Source organism: Orbicella faveolata, unplaced genomic scaffold (genome assembly GCF_042242905.1).
Source record: "Orbicella faveolata isolate gen_17 unplaced genomic scaffold, um_ofav_v1 contig_13, whole genome shotgun sequence".
Classification (NCBI taxonomy): Eukaryota; Metazoa; Cnidaria; class Anthozoa; order Scleractinia; family Merulinidae; genus Orbicella; species Orbicella faveolata.
The window spans coordinates 24,708,678-24,729,440 of NW_028301540.1; the positions used below are offsets into that span (position 1 = coordinate 24,708,678).

Consider the following 20,763-nt stretch of genomic DNA (forward strand, 5'->3'; position numbering starts at 1 on the left):
GGTGAGGGGGATATGTGCTAATGCGCCGCTTTGCACCGCACTGATCTGCTCAGTTGCCATAGCCTGGGTTTTTTCGTCCAGGTGAGGTTTAGTACTGAACCTATTGTAAAAGAGCAAGGGGCTAATTAATTTAAGTTGGCTACACATGTATCAGTTATTACAGTCAACGTGCTTCGAAATGTATTTACTTGTGATACTTCACTTTGACTCTGCCCTAGGGCAGGGGGTGCTCCCTTATATCGGCCATATAGGTATGTCCAGCGTCAGAAGGACAATTTTTTTTTTTTTTAACACATTTTAGGCAGAAGTAGAGTATCGATTTTGGTCATTTTGGTCTCAAACTGGGTATGGTTTTTGCACTCTAGTCTTGAATTAGGTATGTTCTTTAGAAGAAGCTACTTTTTTCACCATTATCGATAAGACCAGCAGCTAAAGCCATTCACAATACCTTTAACATCATTCTGAACTAGAGAACTACGGTAGGTCTGAAACAGAGTATTAATTTCAGGGTCAGGCCATAAATAGGTTAGAAAAATCGCAGACTTTGGTCTTAAATAGGGTAGGTGCTTTGGGAAGCAGGCCGCACAGCCCCGCCAAATTTTTCAGAAATTCAAAGTTTTGTGTGAGGCTAAATAAATCTAAGAGGCAAAAGCATTTGACGCATAATTTTTCTATTTCTGCGCCGGGCAGTCCTTGATTCGAATGGATGCGGCACTCTACGTTTCGTTGTCAGTGACGCAGTATACTTTTCTTTTCAAAAAGGGCGCCTCATGTGTGACGACAGCTGTGCAATTATTCCTCCACTTTCGCTTGAATATTATGAAGCTAAAAGACAAATGTTATCGGTGTTTTCATGGAAACCAGCTCTTGAAATGCCGCGATATGTCGAAATACAAATTTTCTTACTTTTAAAAGTGCGCACTAAGAAGTAAAGCTACTGGAATTGTGGCAGAAAATTTTAGAAATTCAACTAAATCTGGAAAATGTCGACACCTACGATATGAAGAAAACCTCATAAAAAAGCCACATTGTTCCTATTTTGCAATACACTAACGTTAATTAAATTACAATATGATGAATTAGTTACCTTTCACAATATATCGCACGTATCTGTAGTATCATCTAAACGCTCCAAGTGCGTGTTCTTTTCCCGTACGCGTAAACAGCCACAGTAAAGGGGCGGGATTGTTATTCCTGACAAGTGTTCTGAATAGAAAAGCTGTGACTAACATTTCGCTGTTATCATGCTGTTATAGCAATAGTTAGGGAAGCAAATTCAAACTCAAGGTTCAGTGTTTGTATTTAGACAGGTTTTCTCCCGGTTAAATCGACTTGTTAAAGGGAAGTCTAATAAGCTGGGCTATTATCACGAGGAAAAAGCAAAAAATGAATTTGCGCTAAAGAAACTCGCATATACAGTCCCGCTTCTCATAAATCAAAGGCATGCTGGTATTTTGTTGTCTTTACTTTTAGCGACGGCTTTGAACTTCATGCATGACTGGTCACGCCACTCAATTTTGAGCCAATCACGAGTCCCGTTATATGAAAAATACATTACAATAATTTATGCATTAGGTTTGACACATGAGGAGAACGCCGTATGAATCAGCTGCCGCTACAACGTTGCATAGTGCGACAGACCCTGCCGAATTTAATGTTTTTTGCCGCACCAAACCAAACCTGCCGAACCAAACTGATTCAAACGCCGCTCTTGCGCCGTACTTAACTCATCAGTTAGGTTCGGCGCATGAATGGAGCGGCGTTTGGAACGGGCCTTAATCACATTTAAATCAAGCACGGAAACAGATATCTTCGTTTGTCTAGAATACATCGTTTCAGTAAGACTTAGAAACATTTAAGTTGCCAATTATTTCTACCCGCATGACATTTTAATTTCCTCTTCTTTCCCTGTCACGAAATAAAATTTAGCTTCGAGAAGTTATTTTTTGCTGAACATGTTTACCTTGTGAATTACAAGCGTTACTGGCTGATAACATTCATACTCACTGTGCCAATAAATCACTCTGAAACGGCAAACAGTACCATTTCGTCGTTGAACTAAACAAAAACGAACTGCTTTCATCGGCTTAAAATATCGCATTACTGGACAAATCGCGTGGTCTGGCGATCTGTCTACCTCCAATATAAACTTCCTCTTCACTATTACTATCCGAATAGAAGTCCAGTGTGTAATTTTCTTGTGTATTTCTTGTGTACGATAAATTTACATCAGCCCAGTGCTGGTCCCATGTACACGAACAGATTCTCGCCAAGGAGTGACCGACGAACTTACGAGAAACATAAATGGGGACACTGACTTCAGAGGTCGTCCTGAACTGCGATGATCATTCTTCACTTTCATCTACAACCGCAGTTCAAATATGAATTATTTCATACATACTTTACATCATGTCTCTCCTCACGGGAAGATATGAACTCAATTAATTGACCTCGTTCCCAATGTGTGGATTCATAGCTCAGTTGGTAGAGCATCGCACCGGTATTCGCGGAGGTCACGGGTTCGAATCCCGTTAAAGCCCTGATTTTTTTCAGGCTTCTTCTTTCCAAGTGTTTAAATTGGAAAATTTACTGCGATGATCATTCTTCACTTTGATAATTTTCTTGTTACAAGCTCACTCCCAAACAAAATCATTACAACTTTTTCCTTCGAATTTCACCAGCAATCAGAATTCTACCTTGAACTTCTTAGCCTAAACGAAAATCATCATTTAGACCCGCCAATAAAGCTGTCAATCAAACCCTGGGCGGCTCTCCACCACCCAACGTTTTGAGGAATACCCCCTGTAAAATCTTGGGCAATGTTTTCCCTGTCACTCTTGAAAACACGATCATTCATAACACATTTTCTGTATTCCACCTACTATGGTTTAACAAACCCAAGGCCCCAGCTGAATGGCTATCGTTTTTAACGGTAGCCAATCAGCCTAGCGTGAGAGACCCGCTCAGTGGAAATAAAATGATAGCAGAACTGAATCTGAATCTAAGGCCCCGTTTACGCGGGTGCTGACAAAGTTTTGCACCGACGAATTCTGTTCCTGGACTGCCTGTTTACATGGATCCGTACAAATTCTGTTACAGATTGTAGTGGTGTTAAGACGGATCCATGCAAATTTTAGAACAGTCACGGCATTTGAATGGCTTTTTTACGTCTCTGTTATGATTGGTTATCGCTAATGTTTTAAGCCAATCATGTTGCAGCTGATGCAATACGCGGCAAATCAAATGTCGCGGCGGAGAAAAACTTTACATGGTCTGATGAAGAAATTAATTTGTTGCTACATGTAGTTATAGTCTAGGACTTTTCCCTCGGTTGGCTGCTTCGTAAGCTGTACATGCTCACCGAGAAATTCAAACGTGTAGTTTGCTTTGATCGATGAATATCGGAAACAATAGCCATTTACAGCAAAGTGTACTGCAAAAGCCCTGCTAATCCGGCTAAAATAGCGATGTATACTGCGGCCGCTCGTCTCCTCAAATCTGTAATCTGCTTTTGTTTGTTTCTTTTGTCTTAAATTTAACAAAATGTAGCAAACCAGGAATAAAATGTAGCCGAATGTTTCATTTTTGCTAAGGAACCAGGCATAACATAACCAGATTCCAGGCCTTAACCGCGCTATCTGAGAAAAAGTTGCAAGGTTCGGGTGTTTACACGAGTCCGTATGCAATATGGAACCGTGCCGGTGAAACAGTTGACCCGCTTTTTTCAGGTCCCAAACTTGCACACTTGCACAAATTCGTCCAGTTCCGCCGGTCCCGCGTAAAGGCATTGTGGAAACATGCAAGTTTTTGTCCGGACCCGTGTAAACGGGGCCTGACTGTGTGGTCAAAAAGAGCGCTAAGCACATCCCATGCGCTAAATAATAGCTATATAATAATTAGCATACCAATATATTCGATCGTGATTGGTTCTCCGCGCACCTATTTGTTACGTAGTCGGCGCGCGATCACGTAGCTGTCATATTACGGGTATTAGATTACAACTTTTTGTAATTGGATACCTGTAATTGGATACCCAGGTAATTTGCACGTCAGTTACGCGCGCTTTAATGGCTTCCTACAGTTTTTAAACTTATGGAAAGCGCTACTAATTTTTTCGCTCTAAAGCAGTTCTCAAAAGACTTACCTATTTTCTTAAATTTGTTATAAATACGATTAATTAGTAAATGGACTTCGTGTCGTACAATTCAGGGAGTAATGGTGCTCTTAATTTCAAATCGGCCTCGCGCTTCGCGCTCGTCCAATTTTGAAATTACGCGCTTGATTACTCCTTGAACTGTACTCTAGTCCCAGTGAGTGCAATAACTATTACTTATTATACATGACTATTATTGATTTCTGGTTTAAAAAAGCGGATATAGCTGTCTTGTCTAAGAATATTACTTGGCATTCCTACTTCTGACAGACAGTTTGGAGACGTCAAAACGTAAACATCCCCACTTCTTCCCTCGGTTAATTAAACGCTCACAAATACATCTGCTGAATCTAAATAGACTCACAGACCATTGTGACAAACAAAACATTGTCATTCCTGCCCGAAAGAATATCCATTAACTGAGTGGTCATTGACTTTGTGGGAACCATGAACAGGAAGCTTCTGTCAATCATTTGCACTTTGTTATCAGGTGAGACGTTCAAATGTTTTCCCTTCAGATACCCACTTGGCATATACAGCGGAATCCCGATTTTTCCAACCTCCAAGGGAAACGAAAATTGGTTCGAAAAACCGGAGAGTTCGAGAAATCGATGGTAAAATTACAGTGTTTGACTGACGAAGGGAAACGACTTTTGGTTCGAGTTATCGGGAGGTTCGAAAAATTGGAATCCCACTGTAACATAAAACTCTGATATTAATGGATGAAAATTTAAAACTACTCTGAAGAAAAAAGCTTAGAAGAAAGACATAAAGAACCTTTCACGTTACTCAGCGAACCTCAAGTGTTACATACACACCCTTGCTCGAGAAGACCTCAGATACAATCATACATATATAGCAGCCCCACAAAGTATATTTAAGGCATTAAAAATAAATTAACGTAATGTTAACAACTACTCAATTAATGTAAAGTTCACGAAAGATCCTACTTATTCTACTTGAATGAACATGATATCAGGAAATTTATGTTAAGAACAAAAGTGGATTTATCATGCACTTTAAACTCTAAACGCTAAACCAAAGTCGCTACTCATCAATCAGTTAAGTGAAATGAGGAAAAAGGGAACAGGGAAATATGGCCGAGCGAAATTTGGCCGCGCCCCTCGTATAAAGCCCAAGTCATTTTTAGTGGCCTGTGAAAAGCTATGGACAATCAGTAAAGGAAAACTTAAGTTAGGCTGCTCCATTAATCCCACACGTAGGGCATGGTGGAGTTTTTCGGAAAAAGAATCAATAGGAAAGTAATTGAATAGTTCTTTGTTTAACATCAATGTTTATACCTTTTCACTTTGTCCTTCATTTTGAAAAAAAAAACAAAGTAACCCCCTCTCCTCTCTCCCCTCTCATTTCTGTCCAAATCCTTTAAAGAAGACTCTCGTGTGGCATAAACGGAGTTTAGATCCGATCCTGAAGTTATTAGCCGTTGTTGACGTCATATGCAATGCACGAGGAGGAGTCTCTTTATTAAAATACTAACTTGGATACACGAAAAAACTTCATGACTCTGCAGCCGGGGTAAATTCAAATCCTGTTTGCGCGGCACCTTTTGATTAGGCGGTTTACGCTGTCATATTAGACATTAAAGTTTCGTGATTTAAACTCCGACAAGAAGCATTTTCTCATAGGGCATTGTTTATTATTAAACTCGGGTTCTTACGTTGAACACCCCGTGTTCTCACTGACTCGTCATGATGGACGGTTTGATGCCACGATCAATTTATTAAACCTCATTAAATAACAGGGTAGAAGAAAACTGAACGACTGGCATGTTTATCAGGCTTCGAACAGAGTTGAAAAACAATCCACCCAGCTGTCCCTACTTCATTTGTCGAAGCAGTGACATTTTGAGACCCTGTTTGCTTCCAGTTTCATCGATGTTAAGATATGAAATGAAAACAAAAAGCAATTTGTGATCACTTCATTTTGTTTGGTTACACGAAATAAGAAAGCCGAATTATATTGTCAAATAGACTGCAGACAGCTGGAACAAAGATCTGCCAATCATTAAACATGTCATGGAAATTCCCTAATCGATCAATCTTTTCTCGCGAATGACGGCATCAAGCCGAACAGTTATCTCACCTTCGCTAGAGCATAAATAGAGTGACGTTACTAACTGAAGAAACCAGAAGAAAACGTTTTTGTCAGCGTAAGAGCAGAAAAAGAAACTAAAAGGCGATGTCGGAAAACGCGAATACAACGATGAATAGAACACAGCCATCGAGCTGCTCCAGCAATCCTACAGCAGAAAAAATTGGAGTGACCTTTGCTTACTGCTTGATCTTCATTTTTTCGTTGGCTGGGAACACTGTCATCGGAAAAATTGTCTACAAGTCGCAAACCATGAGAAAGCCCATCAACTTTTTCATTGTAAACATGGCCATGTCAGATCTGCTGTTTCCGATTTTCTTGATTCCTTGGAGGATACAACCGCTCTATAAAGACTCCTGGCTGATCGGTGGTCCTCTTGGCCAGGCCTTATGTAAGCTGGTTTCCTTCTTACCGGAAGTTTCCTCTACTGTGTCTATTCAGAGCCTGGTTCTGATAGCAGTGGATCGATTTGGAGCTGTGGTATTTCCTCTCCGTTCTCCACTCATCAGTTCGAAGCTGTGCCCGTTTTTCATTCTCGCCACTTGGATCGTCGCGATGGCTATTTTCTCTCCAGAGCTCTTCGCCAACAAAGTTGTTGAATATCCAGAAAAGCTGGTTTGTAAGCGGCATTGGAATGAAGTTTTTGGAGAGTCCTCATCCTATGAGTATTACCTCGTGTCCTATATTGTTTTAGTCACTTTTATTCCGTCGGTGTTGATAGCCATACTTTACATTACCATCTATCTAAAGCTCAAGTCACAGAAGATTCCAGGCGAGCAATCAGCCAACGCTGAACAACAACGCCAGCAAAGGGAGCGAAATGTGCTAAAGATGGCGATTGCTATAATGTTAGGGTTTGCGGTGTGCTGGCTGCCCATCTCCGTCTACTGTTTTTTTTTCTTCCCACCATCACATCCCACCATCACATCGCCGAATTGTGGCGTCCGATACCTTCAATATGTCATCATTTTACTGGCTTTGGCAAATTCTGCCATAAATCCTTGTATCTGTTTTATTTTCAGTGGAAATTATCGTAAAGAACTTAAGGCTCTCCTTAGATAAATAATTTTGAGCAGCGCAGTAGCTCATGATACTTATGTAAAGCAGAGAGGTTCGGTTTACCGAAAACTCTTGAAGAACGTTAATTTAAAACTGCCTTTTATTTGATTCAACGTACACTAAGGCTTAAAGAATCTTTGTAGAACGGTTGTAAACCTTTCTTTGGACACTAAGTCTACCCCAACTTTAGAGTTTTTCTATACACTCGATTTGTAATTTTATTGAACTCATGGGATGTTTTCAGCAGTCCTAAACCGTGTAAATAATATTTATTGCTTTATGCAGTTTGATTCAATGTACAGTTGATACATTTCTCAGACCGTTTTCTGACCGTTCTTTTGACGATTTCTTTTCCATCATTTGTAGTTCTTATAAGATTAAATTTGGAAATACAGTTAACGATAAAGATTAGCGAAAAAACTGAGCAACGACGTTTCGGTGTCATCCTGGCACCATTTTCAAGTTAAAAAATATTTGTGCGAAAAGTAAATTAATTTATACCAATGGTAGAGGTGCGAAATTGAATAAATTAAGATTAAGATAGCTGTTAAGATTTGTTAAGATTAAGAACAGCTATCTTAATCTTAATTTATTCAATTTCGCACCTCTACCATTGGTATAAATTAATTTACTTTTCGCACAAATATTTTTTAACTTGAAAATGGTGCCAGGATGACACCGAAACGTCGTTGCTCAGTTTTTTCGCTAATCTTTATCATTTGTAGTTGTTTCGTAAATTTACTAATGTTCTTAATGATTAGGAAGCAATAAAGTGTATGAATACTATCTAGCGCTTTTCTTAATTTGGAAGCAATAAAGTGCGTGAAAACATCAATACAGTATTGAATAGTAAAGTACGGCCGATTCCCATTCCTCAGCCATTTCTATGTAAGATCCTTTTTTTCATAGCTCTCTCACAGTTTTAGTGAAAGCACCATCCCTCGTTTTTTGTCTTTGTTTTACTCATCAGTATTTTATGAGCTGCCTTGGTGCAGCACCAAATCGTAACGTCCAAGTCTGAACCTAATTCTGAAGACAAAAGGCATATGCAATGGTTTATATACATGCAATCCCTTTCTTGGGAGACTAACTTGTATATTGAAGAAAACCTGGTGTTTGTCCTTCTGCTGAGCTCATTATGTATTAGTCTGCCAACTGTTTCTGTAGTTTTCTTAATGGCTCATTGTCTATACTTCGCTAGTAAGACTCAGCTCCTAAAACAAGTTATGAGTCCCTTTGTTTTTCTTCTTCAGCTTTCTTTAATTGCTGCAGGATTACGCCTTCCATTATGGAGGTTTAACTTGGTAATTTTTTGTCGTGGTTACTGTTTGTTTCATTTATATTGAATATTTTTTTCCACGTTAAGATCCAAATGGTTTGTTGACTGAGTGGGTCGGGAAGCCAAGACGGGAAGCTTCTGTCGATCGTTTGTATGTTGTTATCACCTGCAGTGTCCGGAGGTTTTCCCCTCGGACACGTACTTTCGTATTTTATGAAATTTACGCTATTATTCACTTTATAAGTCCTCAGCTTCGTTTTAACTTTCATAAATCCCTTCACTTTCATTGAAACAAAATAAACGCCCTCGCCTTTTTTCCTTCCTTTCTTTATTGCCACTGTTCTTTATGGAAACTCAATTTGCATTGGTAATTGTACCCTGGATATTATGTACAAATGAAAAGTATAAAAGAATTTACACGACCCCTCTTTCCTTATACGTGTTCCACCCAATCACTTTACTCGAGGCCGAGAAAGCGAAGTGGTTGGCGACCAGCCACCCTCCCACCCAACGAGTAACTCGTCTTGATCTAGCTGCTTGCTTCTATTTTCGCCTGGTCTTAGCCTTGTCTCAGGCTAGAGCGATTACCCAAAGCTTATTACTAAGCCATGAATAACAATACCCATGGTAGAAAATTACATACACTAAGTTTGATTCGACATAACAGTATTTATAAGCTTGATAGGCGCACCAAACTTAATTTATTCTGCAAACAAACCGTCATGTGCACCAGCTCAAGAACCTGGGTCTCAAGATAGTTAGCGTTTTCTTTCCAAAGTAAGAGAATATTCATTATTGTCAAAACTTATGGAAGTTCTCCTCTGAGACACGTACTTTCGTATATTATACGATTTCTAGTGTGATATTTACTGTTCATTTATAAGACCAAATGCCGAATTCATGTTTTATTTTGTCTAGCGAACAAGTCTTATGCGTTTGCCTGTGGATACAATCCCGCAAAGTAACTTATGGAAATCGTTTTAGGAAATAAAAGGCGGCTCGGCACCTTTTAGCGGTTTTACCACTCCTTACCGAGTGATGTTACAATATCGCTATCACGCATTTCCACAGTGTAGTTGTAGTTACCTTCCTGGTATTATAGGTTACCATGGTAACATTACAGCATGTTAAAGACACTCTTAATTTCATCTCACTGTTCAAAAACCGTTTGGTGACCCCGCTTTTATTGCTGAATTGTAAATAGCATAATAATAAAAAGTTCCTCTGCAATACTCTCCTGAAATTGAAATATATACACTTGCATATCTTCGCCATTTCCGTTTGACTGGAGTGGCGGCGTTTTCGCTGGTGTAGTAGAAAGAAGAAAAAAATCTAGGGCCATGACAGCTAAGTTAGTTGGGAAGCAGTGCGGAAAAGGGGGAAAGAAAAAGTAGGAGAGGAACTTTGGGCGAGGAGCTCGACCGAGCCGCAATCGCCCCTTCTTTTTTATCTCGCCGTTTTAAATTTGGCGCTACTTTCTTAGAATCAAAAGCTTAGAAAAGGCTAATCTAGAGCTTTCCACAAGGTGCTCGAGTTTTCCCAAAAAAGTTGCCCAGAATTTCTCATAAAGTTGCTCAAAAATTGCTTAGAAAAGTCAAAAGTTGCTTTATGTTACGAAAGTTGTTCCAAAAAATAAACACCCCAAAAAACGATTTTGTTGCTCCCTTAATTCCTTTATATGGTCTGATGCAAAAGTACAACAAAGGTAAGATTTCTAAGCATTTTGTGCAATTTTACGGTGTAAACAACGTTGCTAAATAACTTTGTCCTCAATTAAACCCAAAAAAATGTATGAGTAAAGATTACGCATCAATATTAATGTTAATCTTGTAAAAATTCTTCACCTGAGACGTTCGAATCAGTCGAATGTGAAAAAAAACCACTGACCTAATTACCTGGCTGCATGCGTCTTGCATCTATGATCTGCCCCAGGGTGGAGGGGATCTGAGTAAATTGTCTACTGAAACATTGTGAGATATGGAAGGAAGGCCAATTTAAGCACTAAAAGCTGCTCCTATTTCTCAGAATGGATAGAAAACTAGAAATTGCTCAGAATGCATAAAGTTGCTCGAAACGAAAAAAGTTGCTCGAAATACAAGAAATTGCCTAAAAGTTGCCGACAAACTTTTGGAAAGCCCTAGGCTAATCGACTGTACCTATGCTGGCAGTCCGTGGAGCGATTCAAAGATAAAGATATTATCTCTGAAGCTAGCTTTTAATTACAACATTTATCCACTGCATAGCGATTTATCCAAAAGATAGCATAATCCGTTCTTTGAACAACCTGGCCCCGGGGTTACTGAGGTAGTAAGCTACAAGTACTATAGGAGTTTGACAACTGAGAATTCTACTTACACAGCTAGAGACTAATTTAAGAGTTACTGCCTGAAAATATCGAGAATGGCTGGCCAGGTTAGAAATCCTGAAACTTTGCCTAAAGAACGCTTTTAGGGAGCCATTATTCCGATTTTCTTAGAACTTAAAGTCTTCGAGAAATTCGCAAAAAACGAAAATATACCTTTGTGCCTCATTAAATATGCAAAAAATATCTGGAGTTCTCGGTATTCGCATTGAAACAATTTACAAAACTAGAACTCGGGGTAAACTTAGCATAAGAGCTTTACTTTTCTTCTGTCTAACAATAGGAAGTTTTAAATTTTTCAAGCATTTCGAAGGATTCCTCCGTCGACTTACGACAGGCCCAGCAATGTTAACGGTACCGATGATGTGCCAACGATAAATTTACATCAGCCCAGTGCTGGTCCCATGTACACGAACAGATTCTCGCCAAGGAGTGACCGACGAACTTACGAGAAACATAAATGGGGACACTGACTTCAGAGGTCGTCCTGAACTGCGATGATCATTCTTCACTTTCATCTACAACCGCAGTTCAAATATGAATTATTTCATACATACTTTACATCATGTCTCTCCTCACGGGAAGATATGAACTCAATTAATTGACCTCGTTCCCAATGTGTGGATTCATAGCTCAGTTGGTAGAGCATCGCACCGGTATTCGCGGAGGTCACGGGTTCGAATCCCGTTAAAGCCCTGATTTTTTTCAGGCTTCTTCTTTCCAAGTGTTTAAATTGGAAAATTTACTGCGATGATCATTCTTCACTTTGATAATTTTCTTGTTACAAGCTCACTCCCAAACAAAATCATTACAACTTTTTCCTTCGAATTTCACCAGCAATCAGAATTCTACCTTGAACTTCTTAGCCTAAACGAAAATCATCATTTAGACCCGCCAATAAAGCTGTCAATCAAACCCTGGGCGGCTCTCCACCACCCAACGTTTTGAGGAATACCCCCTGTAAAATCTTGGGCAATGTTTTCCCTGTCACTCTTGAAAACACGATCATTCATAACACATTTTCTGTATTCCACCTACTATGGTTTAACAAACCCAAGGCCCCAGCTGAATGGCTATCGTTTTTAACGGTAGCCAATCAGCCTAGCGTGAGAGACCCGCTCAGTGGAAATAAAATGATAGCAGAACTGAATCTGAATCTAAGGCCCCGTTTACGCGGGTGCTGACAAAGTTTTGCACCGACGAATTCTGTTCCTGGACTGCCTGTTTACATGGATCCGTACAAATTCTGTTACAGATTGTAGTGGTGTTAAGACGGATCCATGCAAATTTTAGAACAGTCACGGCATTTGAATGGCTTTTTTACGTCTCTGTTATGATTGGTTATCGCTAATGTTTTAAGCCAATCATGTTGCAGCTGATGCAATACGCGGCAAATCAAATGTCGCGGCGGAGAAAAACTTTACATGGTCTGATGAAGAAATTAATTTGTTGCTACATGTAGTTATAGTCTAGGACTTTTCCCTCGGTTGGCTGCTTCGTAAGCTGTACATGCTCACCGAGAAATTCAAACGTGTAGTTTGCTTTGATCGATGAATATCGGAAACAATAGCCATTTACGGCAAAGTGTACTGCAAAAGCCCTGCTAATCCGGCTAAAATAGCGATGTGTACTGCGGCCGCTCGTCTCCTCAAATCTGTAATCTGCTTTTGTTTGTTTCTTTTGTCTTAAATTTAACAAAATGTAGCAAACCAGGAATAAAATGTAGCCGAATGTTTCATTTTTGCTAAGGAACCAGGCATAACATAACCAGATTCCAGGCCTTAACCGCGCTATCTGAGAAAAAGTTGCAAGGTTCGGGTGTTTACACGAGTCCGTATGCAATATGGAACCGTGCCGGTGAAACAGTTGACCCGCTTTTTTCAGGTCCCAAACTTGCACACTTGCACAAATTCGTCCAGTTCCGCCGGTCCCGCGTAAAGGCATTGTGGAAACATGCAAGTTTTTGTCCGGACCCGTGTAAACGGGGCCTGACTGTGTGGTCAAAAAGAGCGCTAAGCACATCCCATGCGCTAAATAATAGCTATATAATAATTAGCATACCAATATATTCGATCGTGATTGGTTCTCCGCGCACCTATTTGTTACGTAGTCGGCGCGCGATCACGTAGCTGTCATATTACGGGTATTAGATTACAACTTTTTGTAATTGGATACCTGTAATTGGATACCCAGGTAATTTGCACGTCAGTTACGCGCGCTTTAATGGCTTCCTACAGTTTTTAAACTTATGGAAAGCGCTACTAATTTTTTCGCTCTAAAGCAGTTCTCAAAAGACTTACCTATTTTCTTAAATTTGTTATAAATACGATTAATTAGTAAATGGACTTCGTGTCGTACAATTCAGGGAGTAATGGTGCTCTTAATTTCAAATCGGCCTCGCGCTTCGCGCTCGTCCAATTTTGAAATTACGCGCTTGATTACTCCTTGAACTGTACTCTAGTCCCAGTGAGTGCAATAACTATTACTTATTATACATGACTATTATTGATTTCTGGTTTAAAAAAGCGGATATAGCTGTCTTGTCTAAGAATATTACTTGGCATTCCTACTTCTGACAGACAGTTTGGAGACGTCAAAACGTAAACATCCCCACTTCTTCCCTCGGTTAATTAAACGCTCACAAATACATCTGCTGAATCTAAATAGACTCACAGACCATTGTGACAAACAAAACATTGTCATTCCTGCCCGAAAGAATATCCATTAACTGAGTGGTCATTGACTTTGTGGGAACCATGAACAGGAAGCTTCTGTCAATCATTTGCACTTTGTTATCAGGTGAGACGTTCAAATGTTTTCCCTTCAGATACCCACTTGGCATATACAGCGGAATCCCGATTTTTCCAACCTCCAAGGGAAACGAAAATTGGTTCGAAAAACCGGAGAGTTCGAGAAATCGATGGTAAAATTACAGTGTTTGACTGACGAAGGGAAACGACTTTTGGTTCGAGTTATCGGGAGGTTCGAAAAATTGGAATCCCACTGTAACATAAAACTCTGATATTAATGGATGAAAATTTAAAACTACTCTGAAGAAAAAAGCTTAGAAGAAAGACATAAAGAACCTTTCACGTTACTCAGCGAACCTCAAGTGTTACATACACACCCTTGCTCGAGAAGACCTCAGATACAATCATACATATATAGCAGCCCCACAAAGTATATTTAAGGCATTAAAAATAAATTAACGTAATGTTAACAACTACTCAATTAATGTAAAGTTCACGAAAGATCCTACTTATTCTACTTGAATGAACATGATATCAGGAAATTTATGTTAAGAACAAAAGTGGATTTATCATGCACTTTAAACTCTAAACGCTAAACCAAAGTCGCTACTCATCAATCAGTTAAGTGAAATGAGGAAAAAGGGAACAGGGAAATATGGCCGAGCGAAATTTGGCCGCGCCCCTCGTATAAAGCCCAAGTCATTTTTAGTGGCCTGTGAAAAGCTATGGACAATCAGTAAAGGAAAACTTAAGTTAGGCTGCTCCATTAATCCCACACGTAGGGCATGGTGGAGTTTTTCGGAAAAAGAATCAATAGGAAAGTAATTGAATAGTTCTTTGTTTAACATCAATGTTTATACCTTTTCACTTTGTCCTTCATTTTGAAAAAAAAAACAAAGTAACCCCCTCTCCTCTCTCCCCTCTCATTTCTGTCCAAATCCTTTAAAGAAGACTCTCGTGTGGCATAAACGGAGTTTAGATCCGATCCTGAAGTTATTAGCCGTTGTTGACGTCATATGCAATGCACGAGGAGGAGTCTCTTTATTAACATACTAACTTGGATACACGAAAAAACTTCATGACTCTGCAGCCGGGGTAAATTCAAATCCTGTTTGCGCGGCACCTTTTGATTAGGCGGTTTACGCTGTCATATTAGACATTAAAGTTTCGTGATTTAAACTCCGACAAGAAGCATTTTCTCATAGGGCATTGTTTATTATTAAACTCGGGTTCTTACGTTGAACACCCCGTGTTCTCACTGACTCGTCATGATGGACGGTTTGATGCCACGATCAATTTATTAAACCTCATTAAATAACAGGGTAGAAGAAAACTGAACGACTGGCATGTTTATCAGGCTTCGAACAGAGTTGAAAAACAATCCACCCAGCTGTCCCTACTTCATTTGTCGAAGCAGTGACATTTTGAGACCCTGTTTGCTTCCAGTTTCATCGATGTTAAGATATGAAATGAAAACAAAAAGCAATTTGTGATCACTTCATTTTGTTTGGTTACACGAAATAAGAAAGCCGAATTATATTGTCAAATAGACTGCAGACAGCTGGAACAAAGATCTGCCAATCATCAAACATTTCGTGCAAATTTCCTAATCGATCAATCTTTTCGCGCGAATGCCGAGATCAAGCCGAACAGTTATTCCGCCTTCACTAGGACATAAATAGGGTGACGTTAGTAAGTGAAGAAACCAGAAGAAAACTCATTTGCGAGCGTAAGAGCGGAAAAAGAATCTGAATGGCAATGTCGGAAATCGTGAATACAACGATGAATGGAACACAGCCATCGAACTGCTCCAGGAATCCTACAGCAGAAAAAATTGGAATGACCCTTGCTTACTGCCTGATCTTCATTTTGTCGTCGGCTGGGAACAACGTCATGGGAATAATTGTGTACAAGACGAAAACCATGAGGACGCCCATCAACTTTTTCATTGTAAACATGGCCATGTCCGATCTGCTGTTTCCGATTTCTTGATTCCTTGGAGGATACAAACGCTCTATGTAGACTCCTGGCTGATCGGTGGTCCTCTTGGCCAGGTCTTGTGTAAGCTGGTTGCCTTCTTACCAGATACCTCCTCTACTGTGTCTATTCAGAGCCTGGTTCTGATAGCAGTGGATCGATTTGGAGCTGTGGTATTTCCTCTCCGTTCTCCACTGATCAGTTCAAAGCTGTGCCCGTTCTTCATTGTCGCCACTTGGATAGTCGCGATAGCTGTTTTCTCTCCAGAACTCTTCGTCAGCAACGTTGTTGAATATCCAGGGAAGCTGGTTTGTCAGCGGCATTGGAATGAACTTTTTGGAGAGCTCTCATCCTATGAGTATTACATCATGTCCTGTATTGCTGTATTCATGTTTATCCCGTTGGTGTTGATAGCCATACTTTACGTTATCATCTATCTAAAGCTCAAGTCACAGAAAATTCCAGGTGAGCAATCAGCCAACGCTGGACAAGAACGCCAGCAAAGGGAGCGGAACGTCCTAAAGATGGCCATTGCTATTATGTTAGGGTTTGCAGCATGCTGGCTGCCCCTCGCTATCTTCTGGTGTATTCTCCTTTTTACGGAGACCATCATATGGCCGAATTGTGGCGACCCTTACTTTGTATATGTTGTTAGGTTATTGGCTTCCGCAAATTGTGCCATAAATCCTGTTATCTGTTTAATTTTCAGCAGAAATTATCGTAATGGGCTTAAGGCTCTCTTCACATAATTATTTTGAACAGCGCAGCAGCTGATGATACTTATGTAGAGTAGAGAGGTTCGGTCGACCTAAAAGTCGTAAGAAACGTTAATTTAAAACTGCTTCTTATTTGAATTCAATGTACACTATGGTCATTATGGGGATTTAACTTGGTTATTTTTTTCGTCGTTGCTGTTGTTTCATTTATAGTGTACTATTGTTTCCACGTTAAGATCCAAATGGTTTGTTGACTGAGTAGGAAGCCAAGACAGGAAGCTTCTATCGATCATTTACACGTTGTTAGTCCTCAGACACGTACCTTCATACTTTATACAATTTGCGCTGTTATTCATTTTATAAGTCATCGCCTTCGTTTTAACTTTCATAACTCCCCTTCGTTTCAGTGAAACAAAATAAACGCCAAGCTTTTTTTCTTCCTCTTTTATTGCCTTTGTTCTTTATGCAAACTCAATTTACACTGGTAATTGTACCCTGGTGATTATATGGAAATGAATAGTATAAAAGAATTTACGCGACCCCTCTTTCCCACCCAATTACTCTACTCGAGGCAGCCAAAGCGAAGAGGTTGGTGACTAGCCACCCTCCCACCCAACGAGTAACTCGTCTTGATCTAGCTGTCCTCTTCAATCTTTGCTTGATCTTAGCCTTGTCTCAGGCCAGAGTGATTACCCATAGCTTATTACCATGCCATGAATAACAATACCCATGGTAGAATATTACACCATGTTTGATTCGACTTCGCAGTAGTTATGAGCTTGATAGGCCCAGCAAACTTAATTTATTCTACAACAAACCGTCATGTGCACCAGCTCAAGAACCTGGGTCTCAAGATAGTTGGCGTTTTCTTTCCAAATTAAGAGAATATTCATTATCATTATCACCTTTTAGGGCATTGTGACGCATTTTTCAGGCTAAAATGTATTTTTGCCCGCTGAAATAAACCAATTAAAAGTGAGAATCAAACAATCGTACGATGTAGGCAGCCAATCAAAATCAAAACGCCATTAAAATGTTCGCGCGCTCTGTTCGCGCCGCTTTCTTGCAGCGAAGTTTCGGTGAAAGAAATCAGGGTGCCATTTTCAACGAGCAAAGTTTGACATCCTACATAAAGGATAACTCAGCCTCACAGAAACGTGCTTGTTCGGACACTTTAGCCGTCCGTTTCTTTCAAGAGAAGCTTTTGATGTCAGTAACGTCTGTAGTAGCTCCATGGCCGATGGTGAAGTGCATGTAAGTTTTGCGGATTCAAGCAAAACGCACTCAGTTCAACCAATTAAGCTTATGCCAAACTGCCAGTTTAGCAATTGTGCAAATTAATTTCAAAACTTACAAATAAACTTCATCAAACTTTCCTTTCATATCTTTTGCAAATTTTGAAAACTCAAATGACAAGATTTTGTAATTTCTAGCCAGCTTCGCTGATGTATCGTGTACTTTCATTGAGGGAAAACTTGTTGTTTTTCTTGTTGTTATCATTTTTTTCAATTTTTGTTTTCTCAATACCCTCCAAAGTGGTAATAATAGTAATAGAGTTTATGTTCTTGGACATTATTTTGTTTTGGGTCTTTCTCAGAGCTCATTGTAGCCCTTGCCTAGCGGCTCGGGCTAAAATGAGTCTGAGTCGGGCCCAAAACATATTTATGCCCGCGAACATAAACTCTATTGTTTTATTGTCGAAACTTACTAAGTTCCCCTCTGAGACACGTACCTCCGTGCATCATACGATTTTCAGTGTGATATTTACTGTTTATTTGTACGTGCAAATGCTGAATTCACATTTGATAATCTCGAACGAACAAGTGTTATGCGTTTGCCTGTTCAAACGATCCCGCAAAGTAACTTATGGGGATAAATAGTTTTACGAAATAAAAGCCCACTCGGCACTTTTTAGCGGTGATACCACTATTTACCAAGTGATGTTACAATATCGGTGCCATACACCTCCTCAGTGTAGTTTTAGATATCTTCTTGGCATTATAGGCTACCATAGTAACATAACAGCATGTTAAAAAACTCTTAATTTCATCTCACTGCTCAAAAACGGTTTGGTAACCCTGCTTTTATTGTATAATTGTGAATAGCATAATAATAAAAAGTTCCTCTGCAATACTCTCCTAAAATTGAAATATATTCAGTTGCATATCTTCGCCATTTCCGTTTTACTGCAGTGGCGGCGTTTTCACTGTTCTAGTAGGAAGAAGAAGAAAAAATCTAGGACCAGCGTAAGTTAGTTGGGAAGCACTGCGAAAAAAGGGGGAAGAAAAAGTAGGGGAGGAACTTTGGGTGAGGAGCTCTACCGAGCCGCAGCATCCCCTATTTTTTTATCTCGCCGTTTTAAATATGGGGCAACGGGCTAATCTAGAGCTTTCCACAAGGTGCTCGAGATTTCCCAAAGAGCTGCCCAGAATTTCTCATAAAGGTGCTCAAACGTTGCCCCAAAAAAGTCAAACGTTTCTTTTTTGTAACGATAGTTGCTCCAAAAGAAGCCCCAAAAAACAATTTTGTTGCTCTCCCTCTTTATTTGGTCTGATGCAAAAGTACAACAAAGGTAAGGTTTCTAAGCATTTTGTGCAATTTTACGGGGTAGCCAGCGTTGCTGATAAATAACGTTGTCCTTAATTAAACCCAAAAAATGTATGAGTAAAGACTACGCATCACGATTACTGTTATTCTTGTAAAATGTCTTCACCTGAGACACTCGAGTCAGTCGAATGTAAATCTTCGTCCACCATTTCGGTTTATTAAAAAAAAAACCCGCTGACCTAGTTACTCGGCTGCAGGCGTCTTGCACCCATGATCTGCCTGAGGTTGGAGGGGATCTGAGTGGATCTAGCTTCTTTTTCACAGCAAATTAATGAATTGTCTACTAAAATATTGTGAAATATGGAGGCAAGGCCAATTTAAGCACTAAAAGCTACTCCGATTTCTCAGAATGGATAGAAAACTAGAAATTGCTCAAAATGCAAAAAGTTGCTCGAAACGAAAAAAGTTGCTCGAAATACAAGAAGTTGCCTGAAAGCTACCGACCAACTTGTGGAAAGCCCTAGGCTAATCAGGACTGTACCTATGCTGGCAGTCCGTGCAGCGATTCAAAGATAGAGATATTATCTTTGCAGCTATATTTTAATCACAACATTTATCCACTGCATAGCGATTTATCCAACACATAGCGTTATCCGTTCTTTGAACAACCTGAGTCCCGGGTTACTGAGGTTGAAATCTACAAGTACTATAGGAGCTTGACAATTGAGAATTCTCCTTATACAGCCAGAGAGTAATTTAAACATTCTGATATTTGTTATACTTCTCCTTTAATAGGGTCGCCGCCCATCAAAACTGACCGCGGGCGCCCTTAATTTTTAATACCTGTTGGTAAGAGAGGATGAAGTGTGATAGAGTTAATCCCCCATAAATTATTTTTACTACTGTCGTCCAGTTCTTTCGCCCGCAATGTTGCCACGCGCGTTGCGTGGTTGTTTGAATGAAAGATAAAAATAGGTGTAAAGCCTTAATAAAAATAGGTGTAATCAGCCTTATAGGATCGGTTATCTGTAGGCCCTCCTCCAGGGATTTGCGAAACCGAGGTGGCCTTAAGATAACTTGAAAGGGAATGCTTTAGGAATGATGCCTCATTGGGGAAGTCACTCTCTTAACACTTCATCCTTTCTGGAAGTTATTTATGTGCAACAATTGTTCCCGCATTACTTTTGAGTTTCCATTAAGATTTGTGGAGGCAGCGTGGCAGAGTGGTTAGGGCGTCGCAAATGAGGTTGCTGTTCTTGAACCTGTTTTCTTCCTATGAATGGAGTGTGTCTTGAAGACGGTGAAAACGATCACCTCCCGATTTATCTGCCTTGTTGAATGTAATTCATAGGACGCTAAAGAGTCTGAGTGATGAACGTATTCTTGCGCTCGGTGTTTATTTCTCGTATAACGAAAAGAAGGCTGAACAAAAAAACTTCTTCGACAAGCTGGGTCCTTTGGAAAAAAATTCTTAATATATGGTCGTCAAGAGATATCACACTCTATGGAAGAATCAACTTAGTTAACACTTTAGCGCTTTCAAAACTGACACTTGTTTGCAGCGCACTTATAACTCCAGTATCGTTTTCAAATAAAGTCAACAAAATAATATCCTACTACATATGGCAATACAAAAAGCCAAAAATTAAGAAATTCACTATTATGAAAAGTAAAGAAGAAGGTGGACTCAAAATGACAGATTTTACAACGTTCGATAAGGCGTTAAATTTATGGTGGGTGTAGCGTCTTTGCTCACCTGACGGGTCTCCCTGAACGATAATTCCAAACTTTTTGCTTTCTAACGTAGG

The 20,763-nt window shown here is 39.8% G+C and overlaps 1 protein-coding gene and 1 pseudogene across 1 annotated transcript; both read left to right on the top strand.

Moving 5' to 3' along the window:
• The first annotated feature begins 6,196 nt into the window (after window positions 1-6,196).
• Window positions 6,197-7,867, top strand: LOC110060126 (QRFP-like peptide receptor). The gene has a single exon (XM_089285123.1). The coding sequence runs from the start codon at window positions 6,353-6,355 to the stop codon at window positions 7,325-7,327; it is 975 nt and encodes a 324-aa protein (XP_089141249.1). The 5' UTR covers window positions 6,197-6,352; the 3' UTR covers window positions 7,328-7,867.
• A 7,358-nt stretch (window positions 7,868-15,225) lies between these two features.
• LOC110060130 (RYamide receptor-like) lies at window positions 15,226-17,163 on the top strand (annotated as a pseudogene).
• Window positions 17,164-20,763: the final 3,600 nt, after the last annotated feature.